Source organism: Ranitomeya variabilis, chromosome 4, assembly GCF_051348905.1.
Source record: "Ranitomeya variabilis isolate aRanVar5 chromosome 4, aRanVar5.hap1, whole genome shotgun sequence".
NCBI classification, from domain to species: domain Eukaryota; kingdom Metazoa; phylum Chordata; class Amphibia; order Anura; family Dendrobatidae; genus Ranitomeya; species Ranitomeya variabilis.
The window spans coordinates 297,505,750-297,530,323 of record NC_135235.1 but is presented as its reverse complement, the minus strand read 5'-3'; the positions used below and the strand labels follow the sequence as shown (position 1 = coordinate 297,530,323).

The window sequence follows — 24,574 nt, the reverse complement described above, 5'->3', positions numbered from 1 at the left end:
CAGTCAGAAAATTGACATCCAGAAGCAATGTAAGACATCTCTCCTCGAGACTAACGGTCCTCCTCATTCCAATTGGACTAATGTCAGGAACTGAAGAAGCATTTTCAGCAGACAAAACACTAGAAATGTTGCTTAAGTTGATGTTTGGGCTAGCCATGCGCCATCCCGGCTTCTCTCCAGCTTCGCCTACTTCGGCACAGCTGCTTCAAACTGATGTAAAAATGTCAAAAGTCGCAATTTTTTCGCGCAACTTTTCATTACTAAGTGTGAAGATACTTTGATTAATCGGTCCCATTGTCTTTCAGTTTTATTTAAAATAAAGATCAAACATACGAAGAAATGATCGCCTGCATTTCCTATATTTTAACAATGTGAATCTTTTGTCATAAATCAAACACAAAACAAAGGGTGAAAATCTGGCATTGAGATACAATCCATCTGACCAGAATAACCAGCAATAGAACCACGTTAATGTCATGGAGATGTAAAATAGCTGTGGATAGACCCGAAAGTGATGTGAAATAGTATTCAATGGTGAAAAAGGCGTAATTCACACATATACAGGTAATAATACACAAATAATGCCGTATGTAAAAAAGTGTCATGTGCGTAGTCACCTGGGCACTTTATGACTCTTGTTTTATATGTTTTACACACATTTTTTATTCATTTTGTTTTTTCTTTCAATGTGAACAGGATATTTAATTTTTTTATTAGAATAATTTGTACCGCATTGTTTGGTGTGTGACTGCATATTAACCTCCTCCAATAATGGAAATGTTTATTTTTTCTTTTTCCAGCCAAGACCTGATGAAGGAGACGTGAAATGTGTAACAGTCCTGATAGTGGGAGCTGGAAGTCGTGGGATGTGCTATACTTACTATGCTGTAAACTTCCCTAAAAGAATGAAGGTACAACCATGGGGCAGCAGTGGGGACTATGCTTTATATACATACCTATGAGATCTGTTGGGTTCCCATCTATGAGAACTTCTTTGCTGCTGTTTATTTTCTTTAGTTGCTATTTTTATTTTTTATAGATGTCCATATACTTTAGGATTTCATCCACCGTTTTCTTAAAGGGAATCGGTCAACAGGTATTTGTTACCTAATCTGAGACTTTTCCTACTACATCTGAGAGCAGCTTAATGTTGAGACAGAGATCCTGATTCCAGCGATGTGCCACTTACTGGGTTTTTGCTATAATTTTGATAAAATCACTGTTTTATCCTCAATAGATTATCAGTAGAGGACTATTAAACCTGCTGTCATTTAGTCCAGCCACCACACCCCCACTACTGATTGTCTGCTTTCTGCCTATGCACAGTTTACCCAGAAAGCGACCAATCAGTGTTGTGGGCGGGGTTATATAGAGCTCAGGTTTCAGAGAACTGGTAGATCTGCAGCAGAGAGACCTGTGATTTTATCAAAACTGAAGCAAGCAGCCAGGGCCGGACTGGGACTAAAATTCAGCCCTGGCATTTGAAGTCACACAGGCCCACTTGTCGCATGGTGACTGTATAATATCTTTGTACACTTGTAGGCTACAAGAAGTGAGGGGAGTGAAACACGACTATACAGGTCCTTCTCAAAAAATTAGCATATAGTGTAAAATTTCATTATTTACCATAATGTAATGATTACAATTAAACTTTCATATATTATAGATTCATTATCCACCAACTGAAATTTGTCAGGTCTTTTATTGTTTTAATACTGATGATTTTGGCATACAACTCCTGATAACCCAAAAAACCTGTCTCAATAAATTAGCATATTTCACCCGTCCAATCAAATAAAAGTGTTTTTTAATAACAAACAAAAAAACCATCAAATAATAATGTTCAGTTATGCACTCAATACTTGGTCGGGAATCCTTTGGCAGAAATGACTGCTTCAATGCGGCGTGGCATGGAGGCAATCAGCCTGTGACACTGCTGAGATGTTATGGAGGCCCAGGATGCTTCAATAGCGGCCTTAAGCTCATCCAGAGTGTTGGGTCATGCATCTCTCAACTTTCTCTTCACAATATCCCACAGATTCTCTATGGGGTTCAGGTCAGGAGAGTTGGCAGGCCAATTGAGCACAGTAATACCATGGTCAGTAAACCATTTACCAGTGGTTTTGGCACTGTGAGCAGGTGCCAGGTCGTGCTGAAAAATGAAATCTTCATCTCCATAAAGCATTTCAGCCGATGGAAGCATGAAGTGCTCCAAAATCTCCTGATAGCTAGCTGCATTGACCCTGCCCTTGATGAAACACAGTGGACCAACACCAGCAGCTGACATGGCACCCCACACCATCACTGACTGTGGGTACTTGACACTGGACTTCAGGCATTTTGGCATTTCCTTCTCCCCAGTCTTCCTCCAGACTCTGGCACCTTGATTTCCGAATGACATGCAAAATTTGCTTTCATCAGAAAAAAGTACTTGGGACCACTTAGCAACAGTCCAGTGCTGCTTCTCTGTAGCCCAGGTCAGGCGCTTCTGCCGCTGTTTATGGTTCAAAAGTGGCTTTACCTGGGGAATGCGGCACCTGTAGCCCATTTCCTGCACACGCCTGTGCACGGTGGCTCTGGATGTTTCCACACCAGACTCAGTCCACTGCTTCCTCAGGTTCCCCAAGGTCTGGAATCGGTCCTTCTCCACAATCTTCCTCAGGGTCCGGTCACCTCTTCTCGTTGTACAGCGTTTTCTGCCACATTGTTTCCTTCCAACAGACTTACCATTGAGGTGCCTTGATACAGCACTCTGGGAACAGCCTATTTGTTGAGAAATTTCTTTCTGGGTCTTACCCTCTTGCTTGAGGGTGTCAATGATGGCCTTCTTGACATCTGTCAGGTCGCTAGTCTTACGCATGATGGGGGTTTTGAGTAATGAACCAGGCAGGGAGTTTTTAAAAGCCTCAGGTATCTTTTGCATGTGTTTAGAGTTAATTAGTTGATTCAGAAGATTAGGGTAATAGGTCGTTTAGAGAACCTTTTCTTGATATGCTAATTTATTGAGACAGGTTTTTTGGGTTATCAGGAGTTGTATGCCAAAATCATAAGTATTAAAACAATAAAAGACCTGACAAATTTCAGTTGGTGGATAATGAATCTATAATATATGAAAGTTTAATTGTAATCATTACATTATGGTAAATAATGAAATTTTACACTATATGCTAATTTTTTGAGAAGGACCTGTATAACATATAATCACAGCTGTATCCAGCATTACAGCTCAGTCCCAATAGAATGTAATACAGCACAGCCCCCATAGACTATAATACAGCACAGCCCCATAGAATGTAATGCTGCACAGCCCCCATAGACTATAATACAGCACAGCCCCCACAGAATGTAATACAGTACAGCCCCCATAGAATGTAATACAGCACAGCCCCATAGAATATAATGCAGCACAGACCTCATAGAATGTAATACAGCACAGCCCCCATAGACTATAATACAGCACAGCCCCATAGAATGTAATGCAGCACAGCCCCCATAGAATGTAATGCAGCACAGCCCCCATAGACTGTAATGCAGCCAGCCCCCATAGAATGTAATGCAGCCAGCCCCCATAGAATGTAATGCAGCCAGCCCCACAGAATATAATGCAGCACAGGCCCATGGAATGGAATGCAGCCAGCCCCATAGAATATAATGCAGCCAGCCCCATAGAATATAATGCAGCACAGCCCCATAGAATATAATGCAGCACAGCCCCATAGAATATAATGCAGCACAGGCCCATAGAATGGAATGCAGCCAGCCCCATAGAATATAATGCAGCACAGGCCCATGGAATGGAATGCAGCCAGCCCCATAGAATATAATGCAGCACAGCTCCCATAGAATGGAATGCAGCCAGCCCCATAGAATATAATGCAGCACAGCCCCATAGAATATAATGCAGCACATGCCCCATAGAATATAATGCAGCACAGCCCCATAGAATATAATGCAGCACAGCCCCATAGAATATAATGCAGCACAGCCCCATAGAATATAATGCAGCACATGCCCATGGAATGGAATGCAGCCAGCCCCATAGAATATAATGCAGCACAGGCCCATGGAATGGAATGCAGCCAGCCCCATAGAATATAATGCAGCACAGCTCCCATAGAATGGAATGCAGCCAGCCCCATAGAATATAATGCAGCACAGCTCCCATAGAATGGAATGCAGCCAGCCCCATAGAATATAATGCAGCACAGGCCCATGGAATGGAATGCAGCCAGCCCCATAGAATATAATGCAGCATAGCCCCATAGAATGGAATGCAGCCAGCCCCATAGAATATAATGCAGCACAGGCCCATGGAATGGAATGCAGCCAGCCCCATAGAATATAATGCAGCACAGCTCCCATAGAATGGAATGCAGCCAGCCCCATAGAATATAATGCAGCACAGGCCCATGGAATGGAATGCAGCCAGCCCCATAGAATATAATGCAGCACAGCCCCATAGAATGGAATGCAGCCAGCCCCATAGAATATAATGCAGCACAGGCCCATGGAATGGAATGCAGCCAGCCCCATAGAATATAATGCAGCACAGCTCCCATAGAATGGAATGCAGCCAGCCCCATAGAATATAATGCAGCACAGGCCCATGGAATGGGATGCAGCCAGCCCCATAGAATATAATGCAGCACAGGCCCATGGAATGGAATGCAGCCAGCCCCCCCCCCCCCCCCCCAATAGCTCCACAATCCAGTCATCACTTATTGACAAAAAAAACCCCACTCTACTCACCTCTCTCCTCGTGCCCCGCGCTGCTCTGGCTCTGGTCTCAGCAGCTGCAGTCTGCCCGCCCGGGTCACACAGCAGGTGCGCGATGATATGACGTCATCGCGCACCCGCAGTGTCAGCGGCAGGCAGAGCGGGGAATGATGGGAGAGGGGGCGTCAGCGGACGCTCTCTCCTCCATCATTGCATTCAACTGTACCGGCGTTGACGCGGTATAGTTGAATGCGGGGCCGGGAGTGTGACGCGACAGCGTGGGGAGTGTGCTGACAGCGGCACACTCGAGCGGCCCACTACTGCCATCGGCCCTTCTGGCATTTGCCAGAACTGCCCGATGGCCAGTCCGGCCCTGCAAGCAGCCCAGTAAGTGACACATCGCTGGAATCGGCGTCTCTGTCTCTACATTACTCTGCTCTCAAATGCAGTAGCAAAAACCTGGTGACAGATTCCCTTTAATAACTTTTTGTTCACAGTTGGTCTGTGAAGGCTGTAGTTTTGGATAACCACTGATCTGTGGTGTGGTCTGGACTTCATTGATGGGTAGTAATCATCTTAATTACAGCAACTATAAATGACATAAAAATTGACAGATCAACTTTTCGACAGATATCTGTCTTTGTCAAGAAGTGAAGCAAACGTCAAAGGAAAATGATCTGAAACAGCCTTTTACAATATCCAGAATTGTTTGAATAAGCTAAAATGGGTTTTCCCACAATGGACATTTATCTCCAAAACACACAGAATGAGTAATAGACGTCTGATCCTTGGAGGCCACAATACAGGGACCCCAAACGATGGCTTGTATAAAGGTGTTGCACCCCATAGACCACCCCTCCATATTGCTTTCTCTGGTGGTCCCATAGGCTTTTGGTAGAGCGGAACCCCCATGTCCAATCATGGCTTCTCACCGCACTCGTTTCCTAAAAAGAAGCAGTTCTTGTGTTCTGTAGGAGTCCCAATAGTGATGCCTCTATCCAATGATATATGACTGATCCTCGCTGTATTATTTGCCTTTTAGCTGTAATGGCTGCTCCCCGCACACTAGATTATGTAGGTCTAACCTGCTGTATTCAGGATTTACATTGTCTAGCACACAGCTATCGGGAGGGTCGTCCGTATACTCGGCAATGACGCCATCAGCCGGTGAGGAAAATCCCTACCCTCATTACTTATCTGATGTCCGTATACTATTTTAATGATGTCATCATACGCCAACAAAAATCTGATGTGCTTAAGAACCTCCAGTCAGTCTGCTGCTAGGGTGAAGAAAGGACGGGCATGTCGTATTTCAGTATGCTTGATCCTATTGTTCAGCCAGAAGATGAACTTGTCTCTCTCTGAAAGACAGATGTGCGGAGTACACATACTTATGGGGCATTTGGATCAGATTGCCTGTAGTAATGTCTTAGTCGAAAGCTGTCTTATGTACATTGCCAAACGTACAGGGTTGTCCCTCGAATTGTAAGTTATCCCCTTTCTATAGGATAGGACAGGCATGTCAAACTCAGAGTACCCCGAGGGCCACATGAGTAACAAGAGGTTGTTGCGAGGGCCGCACACAGCAGCTAATGTCACACACGTATTTTAACAGTAGTCATGAAAACAAGATATGAAGTAGTAATATGTAACAGCAACATATATTTGCAGTGCGCAACAGCAACTAATATATTTAACAAAAATACAGCAATTAAAAACTAAACATTTATTTGCTATCATTTTTTCCAATCATTAGTGTTTTGTCCTGAGGCTTGACACCTCTTTGTGCTAACAATTGTTGGTATATCAGGCTGAAATGACAACGCAGTGCCTACTTTGATCAAAGATGATAAGTGGTGATCAGTCAGCCTTGTTCTCTGAGAAGATTTTGTTAGTTTCATAAAAGAAAATAACTGTTCGCAAACATAGGTTGAACCAAACATTGCCATAATCTTTGTGGCAAACTTTTTAAAGTTGTTAAACTTTTCAGGAAGGTATGAAAAGAAACCAGGTATTCCCACTTCAAGATACTTTGCTCTGAGTGTAGAATCAGGTTGTATTTCTTAGGCCATGTTCACACAGTGCGTTTTTTACCGCGGAACCACAGCGGTTTTGCCGCTGCGGTTCCGCAGCTTTTTTCCATGCAGGGTACAGTACAATGTACCCTATGGAAAACAGGAACCACTGTGCACATGATCCTGAATTTAAAAAAAAAAAGCCGCGCTGAATAGCTGCGGGAAAAAAGAAGGAGCATGTCACTTCTTTGCCCAAAACAGCAGCGGTTCTGCACCCATAGACCTCCATTGTGAGGTCAAACCCGCAGTAAAACCCGCAGATCAAAAATATATCTGCGGGTTTTATTGCGGTTTGTGGTGCAGAACCGCTGCAGCCGGAAGTGCGGGGAAGCGGCCGGAAGTGCGTGGGCGGAAGTGCTTGGGCGGAGAGACATGGAGGCATACCGTCGCATGGGGATCGTGTCGGCCGTTTGATTGATTTGGTATGTGTGTGTGTGTATGTGTGTGTGCATGTGTGCGTGCCCCCATGCGACGCTAGTGCCACCATTGTGCTAAGTCGCCGTATGGGACTACTACTCCCATCCGGTATTAGGATGGGAGAGTTGTCCCTGTGTCCGGCGACTTAGCACAATAGTAAAGTTTACACCAAACACCTACACACAATACACATACATGACACACAGTACAGTACATACAACACATAACATAGAGTATATACTCACCAACAGCACACTTGTAGGCGAAGCCCTCGATCCTCCAGGAAAAAAATCACAAAATAAAAAATCAAATCCATACTCCCTGTCCGCAGAATCCATAAAACGAGTGTCCCACGCCGATCGGCTGCTCTCCGGCGATACACTGCCAGGAGCGAAGCTCCTAGCAGTGTATCGCGTACTGTTCCGGAGTTCAATGACTCCGGCGTCTCGGTTAACGGCAGTACAGCTGCGTTGAACTTTCCCACGCAGCACTGCCGTTAAGCGAGAGTGCCGGGGTCAATGACCGCCGGTAAACTCGCTCGCGCATGCGCAGTGACACACCGACAGGAACTATGGCTCCTGTCAGTGTGTTGCTGCAGCCGTGGAGAGCAGACATATCTCTGGATGTGTCTGTTCTCCATGGAAAATCTTCGTGGGATACGTGGCACTTAAATACGTGGCAATTAAATACGTGACACGTGGCACTTATACGTGATACGTGTCACTTAAATACGTGATACGTGTCACTTAAATATGTGATACGTGGCACTTAAATACGTGGCACTGAAATACGTGGCACGTGGCACTGAAATACGTGATACGTGGCACTTAAATACGTGGCACGTGGCACTGAAATACGTGATACGTGGCACTTAAATACGTGGCACTGAAATACGTGATACGTGGCACTGAAATACGTGGCACTGAAATACGTGGCACTGAAATACGTGATACGTGGCACTTAAATACGTGGCACTTAGGCTATGTTCACATTTGCGTTGTGCGCCGCAGCGTCGGCGCCGCAACACACAACGCAAACAAAAACGCAGCAAAACGCATGCACAACGCTGCGTTTTGCGCCGCATGCGTCCTTTTTTTGATTGATTTTGGACGCAGCAAAAATGCAACTTGCTGCGTCCTCTGCGCCCGGATGCATGCGCTGCAGTGACGCATGCGGCGCAAAACGCAAGTGCGACGCATGTCCATGCGCCCCCATGTTAAATATAGGGGCGCATGACACATGCGGCGACGCTGTGGCGCCCGACGCTGCGGCGCAGACCGCAAATGTGAACGTAGACTTAAATAGCTGGATAGAGCTGGATCCGCGGGCTGTGATCTGGCCTACGCTCAGCACTCTGCGGAGTGCTGTCATTCAAAACTCGTCCACTCATTTTGGTGTTTAGTCCCAAAATGGAGGATGGAAGAAGAAAAGGGTTGGACAAGGAAATGACATCATTTCTTTTTTTTTTTCCCCCCACTGCAGTTAAAGCTTTATTTGTGTCAAACACAGACAATCTGCAGAGAAAACTGCATAAAAAACCGCATTAAAAACCGCATTAAAAACCGCATCAAAAACCGCATCAAAACCGCACCAAAAACGCACCTGCGTTTTCTGCCAAGAGCTGCGGTTTTTGACCTGAAAAAAAAGGATTGAAATCAGGAACGTATGAACATACCCTAAAAGTTCCATCTGCAGGCTTTCTTCTGCCTTTGCAACATCAAAGGTGAATGGCGCTGAGAATAATGCAAACTGATGTTTAAAAGATGAGAAATCACAGAATCTTTCCTGGAATTCCTTTGACAATAGCTTCAGATGACTGTCATACTTAGCAAAGATGAGTACAGACTCAGTATTAGCTGTGTTTTTTAACTCTCTGCACGTAGGAAAATGAACTAAATTTTCATTTGACAACTGCGACTTCCATAAGCTTAGTTTTGCAAGGAAGCACTTGATATCATCATACAGATTAGTGATGAGTTTGTTTTTACCTTGTAATTTCAGATTAAGATCAGTTAAATGTGCAGTTATATCCACAGCTAAAGCCAGGTCTTGTAGTAAACCAGACGGAAAACTGCTGTGAATCCGCAGCGGCCAATCCGCACCGTGTGCACATAGCCTGACAGTGAGAGAGAGGCCAGAACGAGGCTCCCACAGACTCACATTGATTAGTGACCTCTGTGCTGCTCCATGAAACACTGGAGCCGCGGACAGGCCACAAACTGCAGGAGACGGAGCCGAGCGGAGACTAAAACAGATGAAAACACCAGAAGGCGAGTATCAGACAGGGGGCAGGGGACGTGGATTTCCAGCACTGCTCCAGCAGTGAAATAAAAAATAATGCTGGAGTGGTGCTGTAAATGTGATGCAGCTCTTGGTTACTGTATGCGGCTCCTTATACTAATACTCATAAAGACCCAGGTGGTACGTATCAAAAGCCCCCGACCCCCCCATCTCCAGCCTCCCCAGACAGCAAATATTACATGATGGAGTACATATAATATCAGAACTAAACATTATAATATTCAGCCCCCAGTACCCTGTCTCCCCTCCCCCACTTCAGTCCCAATACCCCCATCATCTCACATCCACCCACTCAGTACCCTGTCCCCCCTCACTCACTTTCAGCCCCCACAATACCCCCAATGGTCTCACAGTGACATACCTGAATTTAATAAACCTAATAAGTCCCATCCCCAGCACTTACTGATAACGTTTGCACTGCAGGCAGGACCAGGAAGTGTCAGTGAAATGCAAGATGTGGGCACTAGGACCCAGCGTGCCTGAGCCAATCCCAGCGTGCACAGAGTGAGGAAAACTGCAGCCAGGAAAAGCTTCATGATCAGGTCAGACGGGAGAAACCATTCACTGCAGGGGGGAGACTGCAGCCGGCCACTGTGCTAGCAGCGTGCAGAGTCTCCGTCAGATAGGAGCAGACATTATACTGCTCTGCTCCTGTGACGAGGCAGAGCACCGCATAGAAGTGGCCCTGGCTCCCGGTGGGCCCCTTCATGTGACAGGGCCCGGGGCGACGGCCCCCTCTGCCCCCCCAGTAGCTACGCTAACAGCACCAATGGCAGGTTACATACAGATGGTGTTCCACCAGTTCATAGAGTAACAGCTCTCCATTTGCATCACAATTATTTATAATCTGAGTGCTCACCCCTCTCTTTAGTTTTTAGTGGTTACATACAGGAGGGCCACTCACTTCCTTGGACTTTGCCTGTGCGGCAGTGGGTCCCTTCTTCCTCGGCACGGTCACAGTATCCCAGTCACTCTCAGCCACGACTCTTCCTCCGCTCACAACAAAACTGACTTAGGTGATCAGCAGCCACGCGAGCCGCAGATGTACAAGACTCACGATCAGCACTTCCGGGTCGTCATTCATTGGCCCATATCCCTGCATATGACCTGCTTACGTGATCAGCAGCCGACCAAAGTACACGCGTCATGGATTGACACGGAGCTAGTTGGTCGGCTGCTGATCACGTAAGCAGGTCATATGCAGGGATATGGGCCAATGAAGAGCCGGAAGTGCTGATCGTGAAGTTTTGAGCATCTGCGGCCCGCACAAAAGTCTCAAACTTTGTGTTTAGAGACAAAGTTTGAGACTTTTGTGAGGGCCGCAGATATGCCTGTGAAGGGCCGCATGCGGCCCTCGGGACGCGTGTTTGACATGCCTGGGATAGGACATAACTACTGAAGACTAGTGGTCTGGCCATTGGGCCCCCGTGTGATCCTGATAACATGACTCTAGATCGCGGGAACTGAGCTCTTCACCCTCTATCTTGAATAAATCAGACTTCTGCATGCTCAACCTCCACTTCATTCATTGTCTACGGGATTGCTTAATATAGCGCTCCACTACTTCCAGCAGTCCCATAGACAATGAGTGGAGTGTAGGTCAAGAATACATAACTCCCCTCTCTATTCAAGATAGGGCTCTCTGGAACAGCCCGATTTTCATGATCTTTGTGGTCTTGGCAATAATAGTGGATAGTGTAAAAATGTTAGCAATACCTCTTTAAGTTGTAAGATGTCTATCAGGTAATTTTGATGGGACCACTTGACCACCTAAACAGTATTGGAGGGAGTCTAGCGACTCTACTCCGACAGCTAATATTGGGGTAGCTATTGGTCAGCCATGTTGGACGTCAACAGTCTGATACTGTTTTTCTTCTTGGGGAGATCACCCACCATTCTAGGAGTGTAGCAGTGGACCATTTCTCCTTTTTTTAAGGGTGAACCCACTGCTATTGGCGGGTTTGTCGAACGGTCAAATATGTATTGGGCACAGGCTGGCTGATCGTCGGGTGAGATGTTGATTAGTCATGTCCAAATTCGGACTGCTGATTACATTGTTCTCCCTGAGATAAGCCACCGGCCAACTTGGCAGCCAGCGGCTTTCTCATAGAGGACACAGGAGTGCTCAGACAAACGAGTGCTCCTGTATGGGAGAGTCGAAGCTTTGTTCAGCCGTCTGCCATCTAATGTGTATGGCCAGCCTTTGGCTGAACATAGATGTGTATGGTGGGTTCGGGAGAGATCTCTGCAGCTGCTAACATGGGTACGAGTGTGTATGGTTGACCTTAATCTATTACCCCGACTGCTTTTCACTGCAAAAGAGGAGTCCTGTTCATCACTCTATTGCCTGTACACACTTGATGCAACCCTCTAAAAGATTGTAGCAATACAACGAAATCCAAGGCACCAGAAGATGTTCTCCTTGTCACAACGTTTCGGCCACGCAGGGCCTTTATCAAGCATACCTTTCCTTTTCTATGGCTTGATAAAGGGCCTGAACTGCCGAAAAGTTGTGATTTTTCTGCACTAATAAAGTTACCAAAAGGAGGACGTCTGGTTCCTGGATTTGTCTTCTTTTCACGGCAGCTGTACTGGTTCAGGTTGACTCCTATGTGTAAGCACAAGCCCACCACAAACTCGGCAGGGCCTGAGTTCAGGGATTGCCAAACCCCCTTTAATACCAGATGCATATATTGATATTCTGGAAAGCGACTTCTACATTTGTGGACAGAAAGATTTCTTTACACATCGATGACTGTGTGTGAGAATTTTGTGAATCCCGCAGGAGGAGAAGGTGAATAAATATCCTTTAGGAAGGTTGGGGGGCATGTCTGTGTTTATATTAGTGGCGAAACGGTGCCCCTCCTAGTTAAGCTATTCCTTTGGTGGAGGGCACATGAGGACGCAGTCTGCCATTCTACAAGACTTAATGGTTATATATTGAAAATCCCACAAGAATTGTTGGCCACTTTCCCAGTCACTACTTAAAGGAGCGCATTATGCATTCACTGCATCTTGTAGTTTTTTTTAATCTATATATTTTACTTCGATAAATTCTTCACTTACAGATTTTCCCAAACAAATTCTATGAGCACCCCGGCTTCATAGTAAGTGGGATCCAGCACTAGCGGACAGAGCAAAGATACTGTAGACAGGATGGGTGCGTAATCCGAAGGGAAGGAGAAGGGTTAATGGAAAAGCATTGTATAAAACCAGATTCCCAGCAATACTTGTGCTGCAGACTATTGTATACCATGTGCAGCACAGACGTAGCCAGGCGTCCCACCGTGTCGTAATGAGCGGCTGCAGCCTTCATACATAATGTGCCCTGAAAAAGTCATCCAAAAGAGACAGTAACAGTAGTGCCTGAAAGTTTGTGAACCCTTCAGAATTTTATTTTCATATTTGTGCCTAAATTTGGCCTAAAGCAACATCCAATTTTCAATCATATGTGAGTGGTCGACCTGTTTTATTCAACAGGGATCTGATAAAGTCTGATCTTGATAACACATGTTCACATGTTTTTGGACGTGTATCATGTCATGAGCAAAAAGAGATTTCTGAGGACTTCAGTAGTGTTGGGCGAAAGTAAGGGAACTTTTAACAGATAATTTAAAGGTAAAAATTAGAGACTGGTGTTTTTAATCTATGGGATAACAGTTAGGTGTGAGTGGTCGACCTGTTTTATTTAACCGAGATCTATCAAAGCCTGATTTTCATAACAGATGATTTTGGAAGTTATCAAGACACAAATAAAAAGAGATTTTCTGAGGATCTCAGAAGAAGAGATGTTGATGCTCATCTGACCCAACTGAAATTGGCGACTTTGTCTCATTATCTAATGTGTATGGGGGCCTTAATGATTGGTTGGATCATAGATTAGAGCAGAACAACCCCCGGAGAACCTCTTCAGAGATTGTCTGTCGCTCCAGGGGACCCGTTTTCTTGGTGACAGCTGATGAAGACTGTTGGAGAGATTTATCGTTAACGGGAGCTCACGGCTGTAGACCATGTACTTGTCACCTATCCAAAGTGTATGGTGCTCTCGTCCAACTGCAGTGTAGTCAGCCATCTATAGTAGTTTGGTATATTTTTGGGAATATTAATATTGCACACGACCATGACTAGTTATGAATACCATTTAGATGCGTTGATATGAAGAACAGTCGTTCCCAAAATCGACCCATGTAAACAGGTAGATAATATGCTAGTTCACCGAGAGTTATGATTTTTTAAATGATTGTTATCGGCAGCACATTGTCCCGTGTAGACATGCTGCCAAGAACAAAATGTTTTATGCACATTAACAATCATTCTGTATGCGTAGAACATTCTTCGCCCATGTAAACAGGCAATTAAATGACCTTCGATCTACATGTAACTGATCAGCGGTCGTTTGATGGCTGTCCTGTGGTCGGCTCTTCTAAATATGTGATCACTGTCCTTTATGCCTCTTGTAGTCTTCTCTGAATGATTTTAATTTTTCTGAACCAGAAAGAATAATTATGAGCAGGGCAAGAGACAGCCCAACATTGGGCCCCCAATTTCCCCTCGCTATTGATTTAAATAGGGGGAATGTGTAGTACCAGTCCATGGCCACTATAGAATTGATGGAGCTGTGGAGCTTTGTAGCTGAGCAGCTTCGGGCGCCGTCCACAGCGGGAACATCTGATCGGCGGGGTGGGGGTATCGGGTTTTGCACCCCCAGCCATCAGAAATTGATGACCTATCCTAAGAATAGTTAATGTTAAAGTCCTGGCCTACCCCTTGACATTTTAGATCGGATATAATTGAGCTTGTGCCGTATAATGCACAATTATAGACATATAATGTATCACTGAATGAACACAGAGCGGTGCAGAACCACAGGGATTTCCATGATGTATGATCTACTATGATTACCTAAATGATTTGTAATGAAGGGACTTAAATGGGTTGTCCAGCTTCGGGGAGAAAAACTTTTTCCTTACTTAAATATTTGTAGTTGGGTTTCATTTCAAATTTTGCACCGTTTGGCTTTTACAGGCTCTTTTCCAACTTTGATGTAGTGTGTGTTCTGAAATCAACTGAACGGAGCTCAGAAAAAGACAGTTCAGAGTCAAAAACTCTCATGTCAGACTTTCATAGGGAGCTCACTGATGGATCCTCAGTTAACTCATTGTGCAGCCACAGGTAGACAGTGCAACGCAGAGGCCAAAGAAGGCAAACTGTGCAACTTTTTTTTAATGAAACCCAATTGCAAAGTTTCATTTTAGCTCAAAATACATGCATTTAAGTAGGAAGAAGAATTGTCCCCAAAAGTGTTTTGTGGAACTGCAGCCATATAACTGCATATTTGACACAGCGCTGTCATGTGCATGTGGCCGTGTCTGGTACTGCACCTCAGTGGTACGGATGGACCAGAGTGGTGCTGCCTTCTCATTGCTCACTGGTAGGAGCACAGTTTGGACTCTACATTTCATGTGAATTTTTTTGGGAAAAATTGGGAGATAATTAGGAAATGGAAGGAGAAGAAAAATGAAAGATTAAAATGTGCCAAGTTAATGTCGATCTTTCCACACATCAATACCGAGCTTTTCCTGTAAGTGAGGAATACTGGGAAGGAGCTCGGTGCTCGTCGTCCATTGCTGCTCCGCAGACGACCCCTTGTGGATTGGAAAGACTTGCCTGGCCGGCCACCATTCCCAGGACCGTGCCACCATTCCCAGGACTGTGCCACCATTCCCAGGTCCGTGCCACCATTCCCAGGACCGTGCCACCATTCCCAGGACCGTGCCGCCATTCCCAGGACCGTGCCGCCATTCCCAGGACCGTGCCGCCATTCCCAGGACCGTGCCGCCATTCCCAGGACCGTGCCGCCATTCCCAGGACCGTGCCGCCATTCCCAGGACCGTGCCACCATTCCCAGGACCGTGCCGCCACTCCCAGGACCGTGCCGCCACTCCCAGGACCGTGCCGCCATTCCCAGGACCGTGCCGCCATTCCCAGGACCGTGCCGCCATTCCCAGGACCGTGCCGCCATTCCCAGGATCGTGTAGCCATTCCCAGGACTGTGTGCTGTGTCGCAGCATGCTCAGCTCCTGATGATCAGACACGTCACCGCCTGCCCTATTGTTTTCTTTTTCCAATCATCATCTAGCAATTAACCATTGGACTTTATTTCTGTAATTCATATTTTATTACACTTTTAAAATAATCTCAGTAATATTAGATTTTTTTTTCTTAAGTGCATGCATTTTTTAGGCTAAAAAAATTCATTTTTTTTGTAATTGTAATGTTCATGAAAAATTTTGCTCCATTTACCTTTTATAGCTTCCGTGTTGCACGATCTGTTGTTGGCTTTGGAGCGAGTTAACTAAGAAACTGTCAGTGAGCTGGTTTACTTTCTTATGGTTATCATATTATGACTACATCAAAGTTGATTGTGCAGGGAAATGACGTTTTATACTAGTCCAAGAATTAAAGGGGACTTGTGGCTCCACTCACTTCTGCATCGGGAGGTGGCAGGGCCGATGGCGTCCCGTCTACGTGCACCTCTCCTATGTAGTGAGCAGAGCAGCTGCACAACCCATGCCGACGACCCCACAGATATCTATAGACGTGATGTGATTGGCCCTGGTCACTTCCCGATTCAGATGTGAAGGGAGCCAGAATACCCCTTTAACAAGGTTGTGTAGTCACAGTAGATGCAGCCGTATGACACTCGGCAAGAATCGTGCATGGGTCCTATTCTAACTTGAGCTGTGCATTATACTCGCTGGGCGTCATGCAGTTGCCTTTTTTGCTTCTCCACTTACTTTGCAGTTGCATCTTCCCTCGCCTGATGTCAGATCATCCGGGAGAGAATTCCCGCTTATGACATGACTCAGAATTTATAGAAAACTCACATTTTCCGAAAATGATGTTTGTGGTTGCATGAGTTTCCTAACGGTCAACAAAACGAATCATGTTTATACTGGGCCATCATTTTCTCTTTAATCAGTGAAAAAAAGCATGTATTTCCTCTCTACTGGGTAGATAGTAAATATTCACTCGGTGGGGTCCAAATTCTGTGACACCCCCCCTCCCCTTTCTATGACGCCAGGTGAACGAGTATGGTAGGGGAGTTTATATTACCCGGGAGTCGCGCATGTGTACACCCGCTCTATTCAGAGACACTAGGACTGACGAAAACAGCCTAGCGCCAAAGCAGGGTCCCCCTAAAGGCACCAAAGCAGGGTCTCCCTAAAGGCACCAACGCAGGGTCCCTGCAAAGGCACCAAAGCAGGGTCCCCCTAAAGGCACCAAAGCAGGGTCCCCCTAAAGGCACCAAAGCAGGGTCCCCCTAAAGGCACCAAAGCAGAGTCTCCCTAAAGGCACCAAAGCAGGGTCTCCCTAAAGGTACCAAAGCAGGGTCCCTGCAAAGGCACCAAAGCAGGATCCCCCTAAAGGCACCAAAGCAGGGTCCCCCTAAAGGCACCAAAGCAGGGTCCCCCTAAAGGCACCAAAGCAGGGTCCCCCTAAAGGCACCAAAGCAGGGTCCCCCTAAAAGCACCAAAGCAGGGTCCCCCTAAAGGCACCAAAGCAGGGTCCCCCTAAAGGCACCAAAGCAGGGTCCCCCTAAAGGCACCAAAGCAGGGTCCCCCTAAAAGCACCAAAGCAGGGTCCCCCTAAAAGCACCAAAGCAGGGTCGTCCTAAAGGCACCAAAGCAGGGTCCCCCTAAAGGCACCAAAGCAGGGTCCCCCTAAAGGCACCAAAGCAGGGTCCCCCCTAAAGGCACCAAAGCAGGGTCCCCCTAAAGGCACCAAAGCAGGGTCCCCCCCTAAAGGCACCAAAGCAAGGTCCCCCTAAAGGCACCAAAGCAGGGTCCCCCCTAAAGGCACCAAAGCAGGGTCCCCCTAAAGGCACCAAAGCAGGGTCCCCCTAAAGGCACCAAAGCAGGGTCCCCCCTAAAGGCACCAAAGCAGGGTCTCCTAAAGGCACCAAAGCAGGGTCCCCCCCTAAAGGCACCAAAGCAGGGTCCCCCTAAAAGCACCAAAGCAGGGTCGTCCTAAAGGTACCAAAGCAGGGTCCCCCTAAAAGCACCACAGCAGGGTCCCCCTAAAGGCTCCAAAGCATAGTCCCCCTAAAGGCACCAAAGCAGGGTCCCCCTAAAGGCACCAAAGCAGGGTCTCCTAAAGGCACCAAAGCAGGGTGCCCCTAAAAGCACCAAAGCAGGGTCGTCCTAAAGGTACCAAAGCAGGGTCCCCCTAAAGGTACCAAAGCAGTGTCCCCCCTAAAGGTACCAAAGCAGTGTCCCCCCTAAAGGTACCAAAGCAGTGTCCCCCCTAAAGGCACCAAAGCAGGGTCCCCCTAAAAGCACCAAAGCAGGGTCGTCCTAAAGGCACCAAAGCAGGGTCTCCTAAAGGCACCAAAGCAGGGTCCCCCTAAAGGTACCAAAGCAGTGTCCCCCCTAAAGGCACCAAAGCAAGGTCCCCCTAAAGGCACCAAAGCAGGGTCCCTCTAAAGGCACCAAAGCAGGGTCCCCCTAAAAGCTTTGCTTCAAGGTAAAAATATCTCTAACATTCAGCACTTGGCCATGTGGCGGCGCAGAGGACTCTGTGTGCTGCTGCACAGTAGCGCCACTCTCTGCGTGTGTGATCGTGTACGCACAGCTGGCTCTGCGGTCTCGTGACACGGATAACATGTCATCATTGTATGCAGAGACTGTCTGCACAGGAACATAGAGGATACCATTTTATTCCTGTTATTAAAAACTAATGTACTATTTAAAAAAAATAAAATAAATATAAAATATTCATCTAAAATAAATACACATAAAATAAATAAAAAATATAAATGAGAATGAATAACGTCTAGGCAGATCTGACGTGTCGTGCTGTCATTGATAAATAGTAAATATGAGATAGGAGAGTCAGAGATGTGACAGGCTGACAGCATGATATCATTCCTATAGATATGTAATGAAAACCATCATCTCTTTTCATTAATGGTATAAGTGTATTTTTTGCAGTCAGCATTAGAAAAAAAAAATCAATCCATTGGACCCTTTTACTTTATTCCATTGGTGGGGTGCAGGTTTTGGGTATATTTTGTCCATCAGTCATAGTTTGTTGGTTTCGGAATGGAGGCCATGCTATAAGACCCCCGACATACAAGTGTCTCTGAGCCGTGATCATTTACTCCTGTAGTAATATCTGAGACCACGGAAAAGTGGCGTTTAGACATCACCGAGTTAACTCTTAACACTTATTTTCTACATGTGATGATGGTAAATTACATCTCTTATTATTCTCCCTGGCCTCCTGGCTAGTATTGAACAGTAACCGTCGTTCGTCGGATTATTCTTTAGCCATTGAAGTCCATGTTGATGTAAAAACGTCACACATTTGCTGCAGATCTGTGGTTTCCAAGCTGAAAATGTTTCCTCCTACGACATCCCCAGTGGTCCATTATTAGCGTCCTTAGATCATCGGGGTACATCAACATGTCCGCGCAATCAGTGGAAAGATGGGCAGGCTGTGCTCCCACATGGTCACCAATTGGGCTGTGACCTGTAAGTGATACCTAGTTGGCATCAAGAAGGTCTACGATCTACCAGGAGAAAAAAATCCCACCACCACCAATAGCCTAAATCAATGACACAAGGCATAAATGCATTGGTTCAAGTAATTTACACCAAATTATGACCCCCACCATTGTGATATATGAGAAATTTTGATAATTGATGACTAATCCCAATTATTTAGTGACGTGATGACCTCAGATACTTTGGCTGTAGCACTTCAATGTTGGACATGCTGGGGTTTACGTGACGATTTGATCTAGTGCTGCTCCACGGTCTAATTCAGCCACAGTGGACATTTTCCTCTTGTTTACAAGGTGTTTTTACCCACTGAGCCAACACTCAGATTTTATGGGAGTTTTTTTTTACATACTTGACTAACCCGGTCTTTGATCACAGTCACTCTGATCACATTTCTTCTCTATAAAAATGTCTCTTTATGCTTCACCCAGCTACATACATAGTAATATTCCCCAAATAAAAAAATAAAAATAATAATGATAATAAAGATTAGATTAAACATCAAATGCAATTTTTAACAGGATTTCATTATCTTATGGCTTTTTTTTTTTTTAATGCCAATTCTACATCTACCCAATGTCTTAACCTTTTCCTGCCCGAGGCACAAACAAAATTAATATATTCAAAATTGGTTCCCAAAACACATTTATTAATGCAGCGCACGATTAGAAAATGTTGCAAGATTTGATCAAACACATTCATCGTCCAAGAAAAATGAAGAAATAAAATCACCTTTTGAAAACACGTGGACCAATACCATTCAAGTCCTTGAGAGAGAAAGTAGAATTGTTCTCTTTTTTTTAAGTCTTGAAAAGAATCCAAAAATGTATCAATATTTTAAAAAAAATAATCTCTCCGCTTCAAAAATATATTAATAAAAAAAAGAATAAAAAATAAGAAAAAGTCTTTGATTTCTTTTAAATAAATAAATAAAAAGTGAATAAATAAAAAGAAATAACGCAATAAAATACCGTAAATAATAGTCTTCTGCTAAAATTGCACCTTGCTCCTTCTCAAGGTCTCGTGCGCTGTAACCCCTTGATTTCTCTGCTCTGCTTTCTTGCATACGTGCCCCTCGCCTGAGCTGTTATGGATCCTGCTTCTTCTGTGTCTTCAGATAGTGGGAGGGATATTAAGCTCTTTCCGAGTCGTCTGTTACTTAAACATTTACTAGCTGGAAAAGAAAAAGAAAAAAAAAAAAAAGAATGTGATGCAATATTCTTCTTTGGTTTCTGGGCACAAATCCAAAAAACTAAAATGATTTATATTCTACAAAGTTATTTGCTGATAATTAGACCAGCTTCTTCCTGGTTCCCTTCTAGAAAAAAACAGGGCAAGGGTGATTTAGTAGGAGATAAATCTAAAAAGAAAAAAAACAATTCAGTGACTTTTCTGGTTGGAACCAGTCTGAGTCTGCAGCCAATCTCTCCTCCCTGGACTTTTTTTTTTTTTCTTTTTTTATAAAAGAAACAATGAGTATATCTGGCAAAGAGAAGAATACTGGGGCGTAGCTGCAGCATCAATCACTACGACTTTTATTTTTAGATGGTAAAAATAACACTGCAGGCAGGGACCTAGTGGAAAAAGAGAAAAAAAAAGGACATTGGCAAGAACTCTGGCTTTAATTTTAGAGGGCGCTTTTTTTTCTCTCTTTTTTTTTTACATGTACATAACATTAAGACTTTTTAAAAGCTGAGATGTAAAGTACAAGAGCGCCCTCATCCGAGCTTGTGCGGAACCGCATGGTTTGTCTGATTTACAGGATGTAGTCAGCGCGCCTGCGAGGTTTTGTGTGTGTTCTGCTGCCTGTAGAGCCCTCGAAATGTCTCCAAACATGAAATAAACCACAGCGGAGGAAGCCATTTTATGGCAAGAAAAAGGCGCTTTGTGTGATACAAAAATACTCACTAGAACATTGGTTTGTAGAAGTGGATTTTTTTGGTTAATTGCATTAAGTTTTTTGGACACTGACAATTGAAACCTTATAGAGCCACTCTAAAGGCTCCATATAAATCAGCCAACATCTGTCTTCCTGATTCTGCCATTTACATACACGCTCGGCTCAGTTGAGCGTGCATGTGTTCTAAATGTTGAGAGGGGGGTCAGCTGTTACCAGATACCTCACTTGTAATTTATCATGCATCTTCCTTCTCTTTCTCAATATCATCTGGAAAAAATTGCGAGGACCCCTACTCAGAGAATTTATTTTTTATCTTTAGTAAAATGTTTTCTCTTCTTTCCTTGGGATTGGAGTTTGTCTTTATCTGTGAATTGCTGCTGTTTAAAGTGTGGTGTGTTGTATAAAGCCACGTAGAATTAATGGGGTTGTCCTCCTATAAGAAAAAAAACAAAAAAAACTTACCCCTTCCAGTAATAATGTTCCCCTTCCTCGGCACATTCCTGGAATAATGTTCCCTTTCTTGGGCCCCTTCCTGGTATAATGTCCCTCATCCTATAACAATGTCCCCCATACTAAGCCGCTTCTGGGACTCCATCCTGGGCCATTTCCTGGTATAATGTCTCACATCCTGGGACTTTTCCTAGTAAAATGACCCCCACCGTGTGCCCCTTCCTTGTATAATGTCCTCCACCATGAGCCCCTTCCTTCTAGAAAAGAGCAGCAGAACCAACATTATAACACATTAAAAAAAAGATTATTCTTACCCTCCTCTGCTCCCGCCACGTGTGGCGTCTTATTCTAAAGCCTGTAGCTGACTTTGGTGTGCCAGCCGTTGACCGCACATGACATCATTGCTATCTATGCACCACTCGTGACGGGCTTGCTGACATGATGAGCTGGCAGCCTCTGATTGGCCGGCAGCTTGTATTGCAGCACACAGACCTGACGGGTCTCTGCACAACAGTGCCCTTCAGCTGAATGTGCCTCCTCAGACACACATCCAGATAAAATGGGCGCTGACATCGGCAGGACCCTTCACACATGGGCACGGTTGTGGTCACACCCTCTGCAACCATAATGTTTGGGTCCATGGTTCCAACGCTTCGTCTCCACAGCTGCCACTGTATCTGTTGTTCGTCTGGAGCCCTGATATCACGTCTATAGCATTTCAGCCAACAATTGAGCTTAGAGTCTTGTGCCGTCTACACGTCTGTACTTCCTGGCAGTCACTCCAGGGTTCTGTCACTTTCCTTGGCTGGTGGCATCCTGGGTGACTCTGACCTTTACAAGGCCCCCTAGTAACTTGGCCTCACACCATGTCTTGAAGTCGCGAGGACATTGTAGACACCAGTGGTATCCAGGATGCCAGCTTTCGAGTGCTGGCTGAGCTTTGTTTTTAGGACCCTAATCTGGCGGACATTGTAAACATCAGAGGTGTCAAGGATGCCGGCTTTCGAGTGCCGGCTGAGCTTTGTTCTTAGGACCCTAGTCTGGCGGACATTGTAGACACCAGAGGTGTCCTAGATGCCGGCTTTTGAGTGGCGGTTGAGCTTTGTTCGTAGGACCCTAGTCTGGCTGGCAGGGAGCACCGACGTGGACCTTGGAGCCGGGCCCTACAAACCTTTACATCATCTCTAAGGCCTTCCTGCACTTCTTGATAAAGAAAAAATGTTGATTGATTTAGACACTGCCTAAAAAATCCTATTAGGAAACCTGATGGACTCCCTAAATGGGTTTAACCTGTAACAATAAATAGCGTTGCCGTAAACAGGCGAAGGAGCGTGATTCATTATTTCCAATGTTCCTATTCATCAACCGCTAGGGTAGTTCCAAGCTCTTTTATTGACCGATTGACCTGCATGTTTATGCAATAGGCTGTCAATGAAAACCTCTATTAATAAAGGTTGACGCCATCTTCAATCACCAGGATTTACCTGTAAACAAACAGATACATTGGGATTTCAGGGTCTCTATAAGTAAGGACTAGAAGACAACCAGTCTGTTCTTATTTTCATTTTTCCCGGAGCATTTAAAGACGTGAAAGCCGAGCTCTGATTGCCTGCTTTGGGCAGAAAGACCCAAATATGTGACCGGCTGTTGTATTGTCGTATTCGCTGCTCTCACTATATCACATATCCTTGAACTGTTCATAAAGTCAACAAGCGGAAGCTAAAAAGAGGAAACGATAAGTTCCTTTGGTTTAACGGACTTGTTTGTAAGTGATCGGCAGTGAATGTACAGCGAGCGGAAAGGTTTCATCACGACAAAACAGATGTGTATAAAGCATACATTATTCAGGAGACACTACATATTAGATTATTGTTCTTTTGACCCTTTTATGTAGTCGTAATACATAAGGCTCCCATAAGGCTCATCCTGCAGTGGTCGACCCTCTAGTTTGTATGGGGCCTCCCAACACTTCTTGGAGAGAAGCATCAGGCAATTGGAATCTCAACGCCTGATCCTTCTATCTGATTTTCCTCTATCCACATTGAAAACACATGGACACTCAGCCAAGCCGTGCACTTTGGCGTATGTGGGAATTGGGACCATTAGCTGTGTGACAAACAAATGCGTACAGTCCGAGTCTTCAAGCCATCATTGTTCATTAGTTTCCTAATTGATTATCTCCGCTTACTTTTCTTCTACAAGGTTTGTGAAGTTTCACTCAATATTTCAATTTCCTGCCGGGATTATTCCAAAATTATTAAGATTTTCTTAGATTACAAAACTGTTATTATATTTATTCACGTTAGACTTTTTCTTCCTCAGATCGTTGGCGTTGCTGATCCTCGATCATGTACCAAAGAAACCCTCAAGATGATGCATCATATCGATGACGATAAATTTTTTGATGGTCTGTATACATGGGTTTTATGTTGGTGAAATAGTTGTGCACTAATGTCAGCATACACATTGTGCACCGCTGGAGCTCCTCGCTTGTGTGATCTTTCTTTTTGATCTAAGGCACATTGATACTGTCCCCGAGGCAGAAAGGAACCATGACACCTGTGGATTGGGGTAGCTCCACTAATGAAAGTGGCACCATGGTCAAACTTCATTTTAACTGCCCGACATCAGGATATTTATTCTTAGATATATTGTCTAGGGCAGTATTCTAACTAATTTTATGTCTTCTGCTGACCTAAGACAGCCATGACAGACTTGTGTTTGAATGACTACCGGCAAAACTTTCAGATCTCCTGGACTTGTCAATATGACTTGCTATAGCCTACTGAAGTAATCCTGTGGTCTAACATCCTTAAAACCCAAGGCTGCGTGCGCAATAGATCTTTGCGACAACATTTCCTCTTCGGATTTCGAGGGGGACTGACTGGGAGACCTCCATTATGATGTCCTAATACCATGGAAGGTCATAGGGACGGTGGCTTCCTTAGTTGGAAAACCACGCTCACGCCAGGTTCAGATGGCTGAAACAAAAAACGGGACAGTCACATTGGCAAAATGCCGATACGATTGGCTCTTCATGCTTTTCCATGTCCTCATCTATATTGTGGATGGGTGCAGGAGCTGCCTTCTGTTTCTGGTCTGTAAAAGGGTAAGTATCGCATACTCTGCAATTTTTTTTCCACCTGGAC

At 45.0% G+C, this 24,574-nt stretch overlaps 1 protein-coding gene across 3 annotated transcripts in view; it reads left to right on the top strand.

Moving 5' to 3' along the window:
* The window catches only part of LOC143764581 (putative oxidoreductase YteT), a 176,996-nt gene that overhangs the window by 32,187 nt on the left and 120,235 nt on the right, over positions 1 to 24,574 (top strand). For 2 of the 3 annotated variants that reach the window (XM_077250282.1, XM_077250283.1), the window contains exons 3-4: positions 801 to 911; positions 23,748 to 23,832. In XM_077250282.1, coding sequence (XP_077106397.1) covers positions 801 to 911; positions 23,748 to 23,832 — 196 coding nt within the window. Of the gene's footprint in view, positions 1 to 800; positions 912 to 23,186; positions 23,628 to 23,747; positions 23,833 to 24,574 lie in introns of those variants that run through there. The other variant, XM_077250284.1, reaches the window with a different exon arrangement.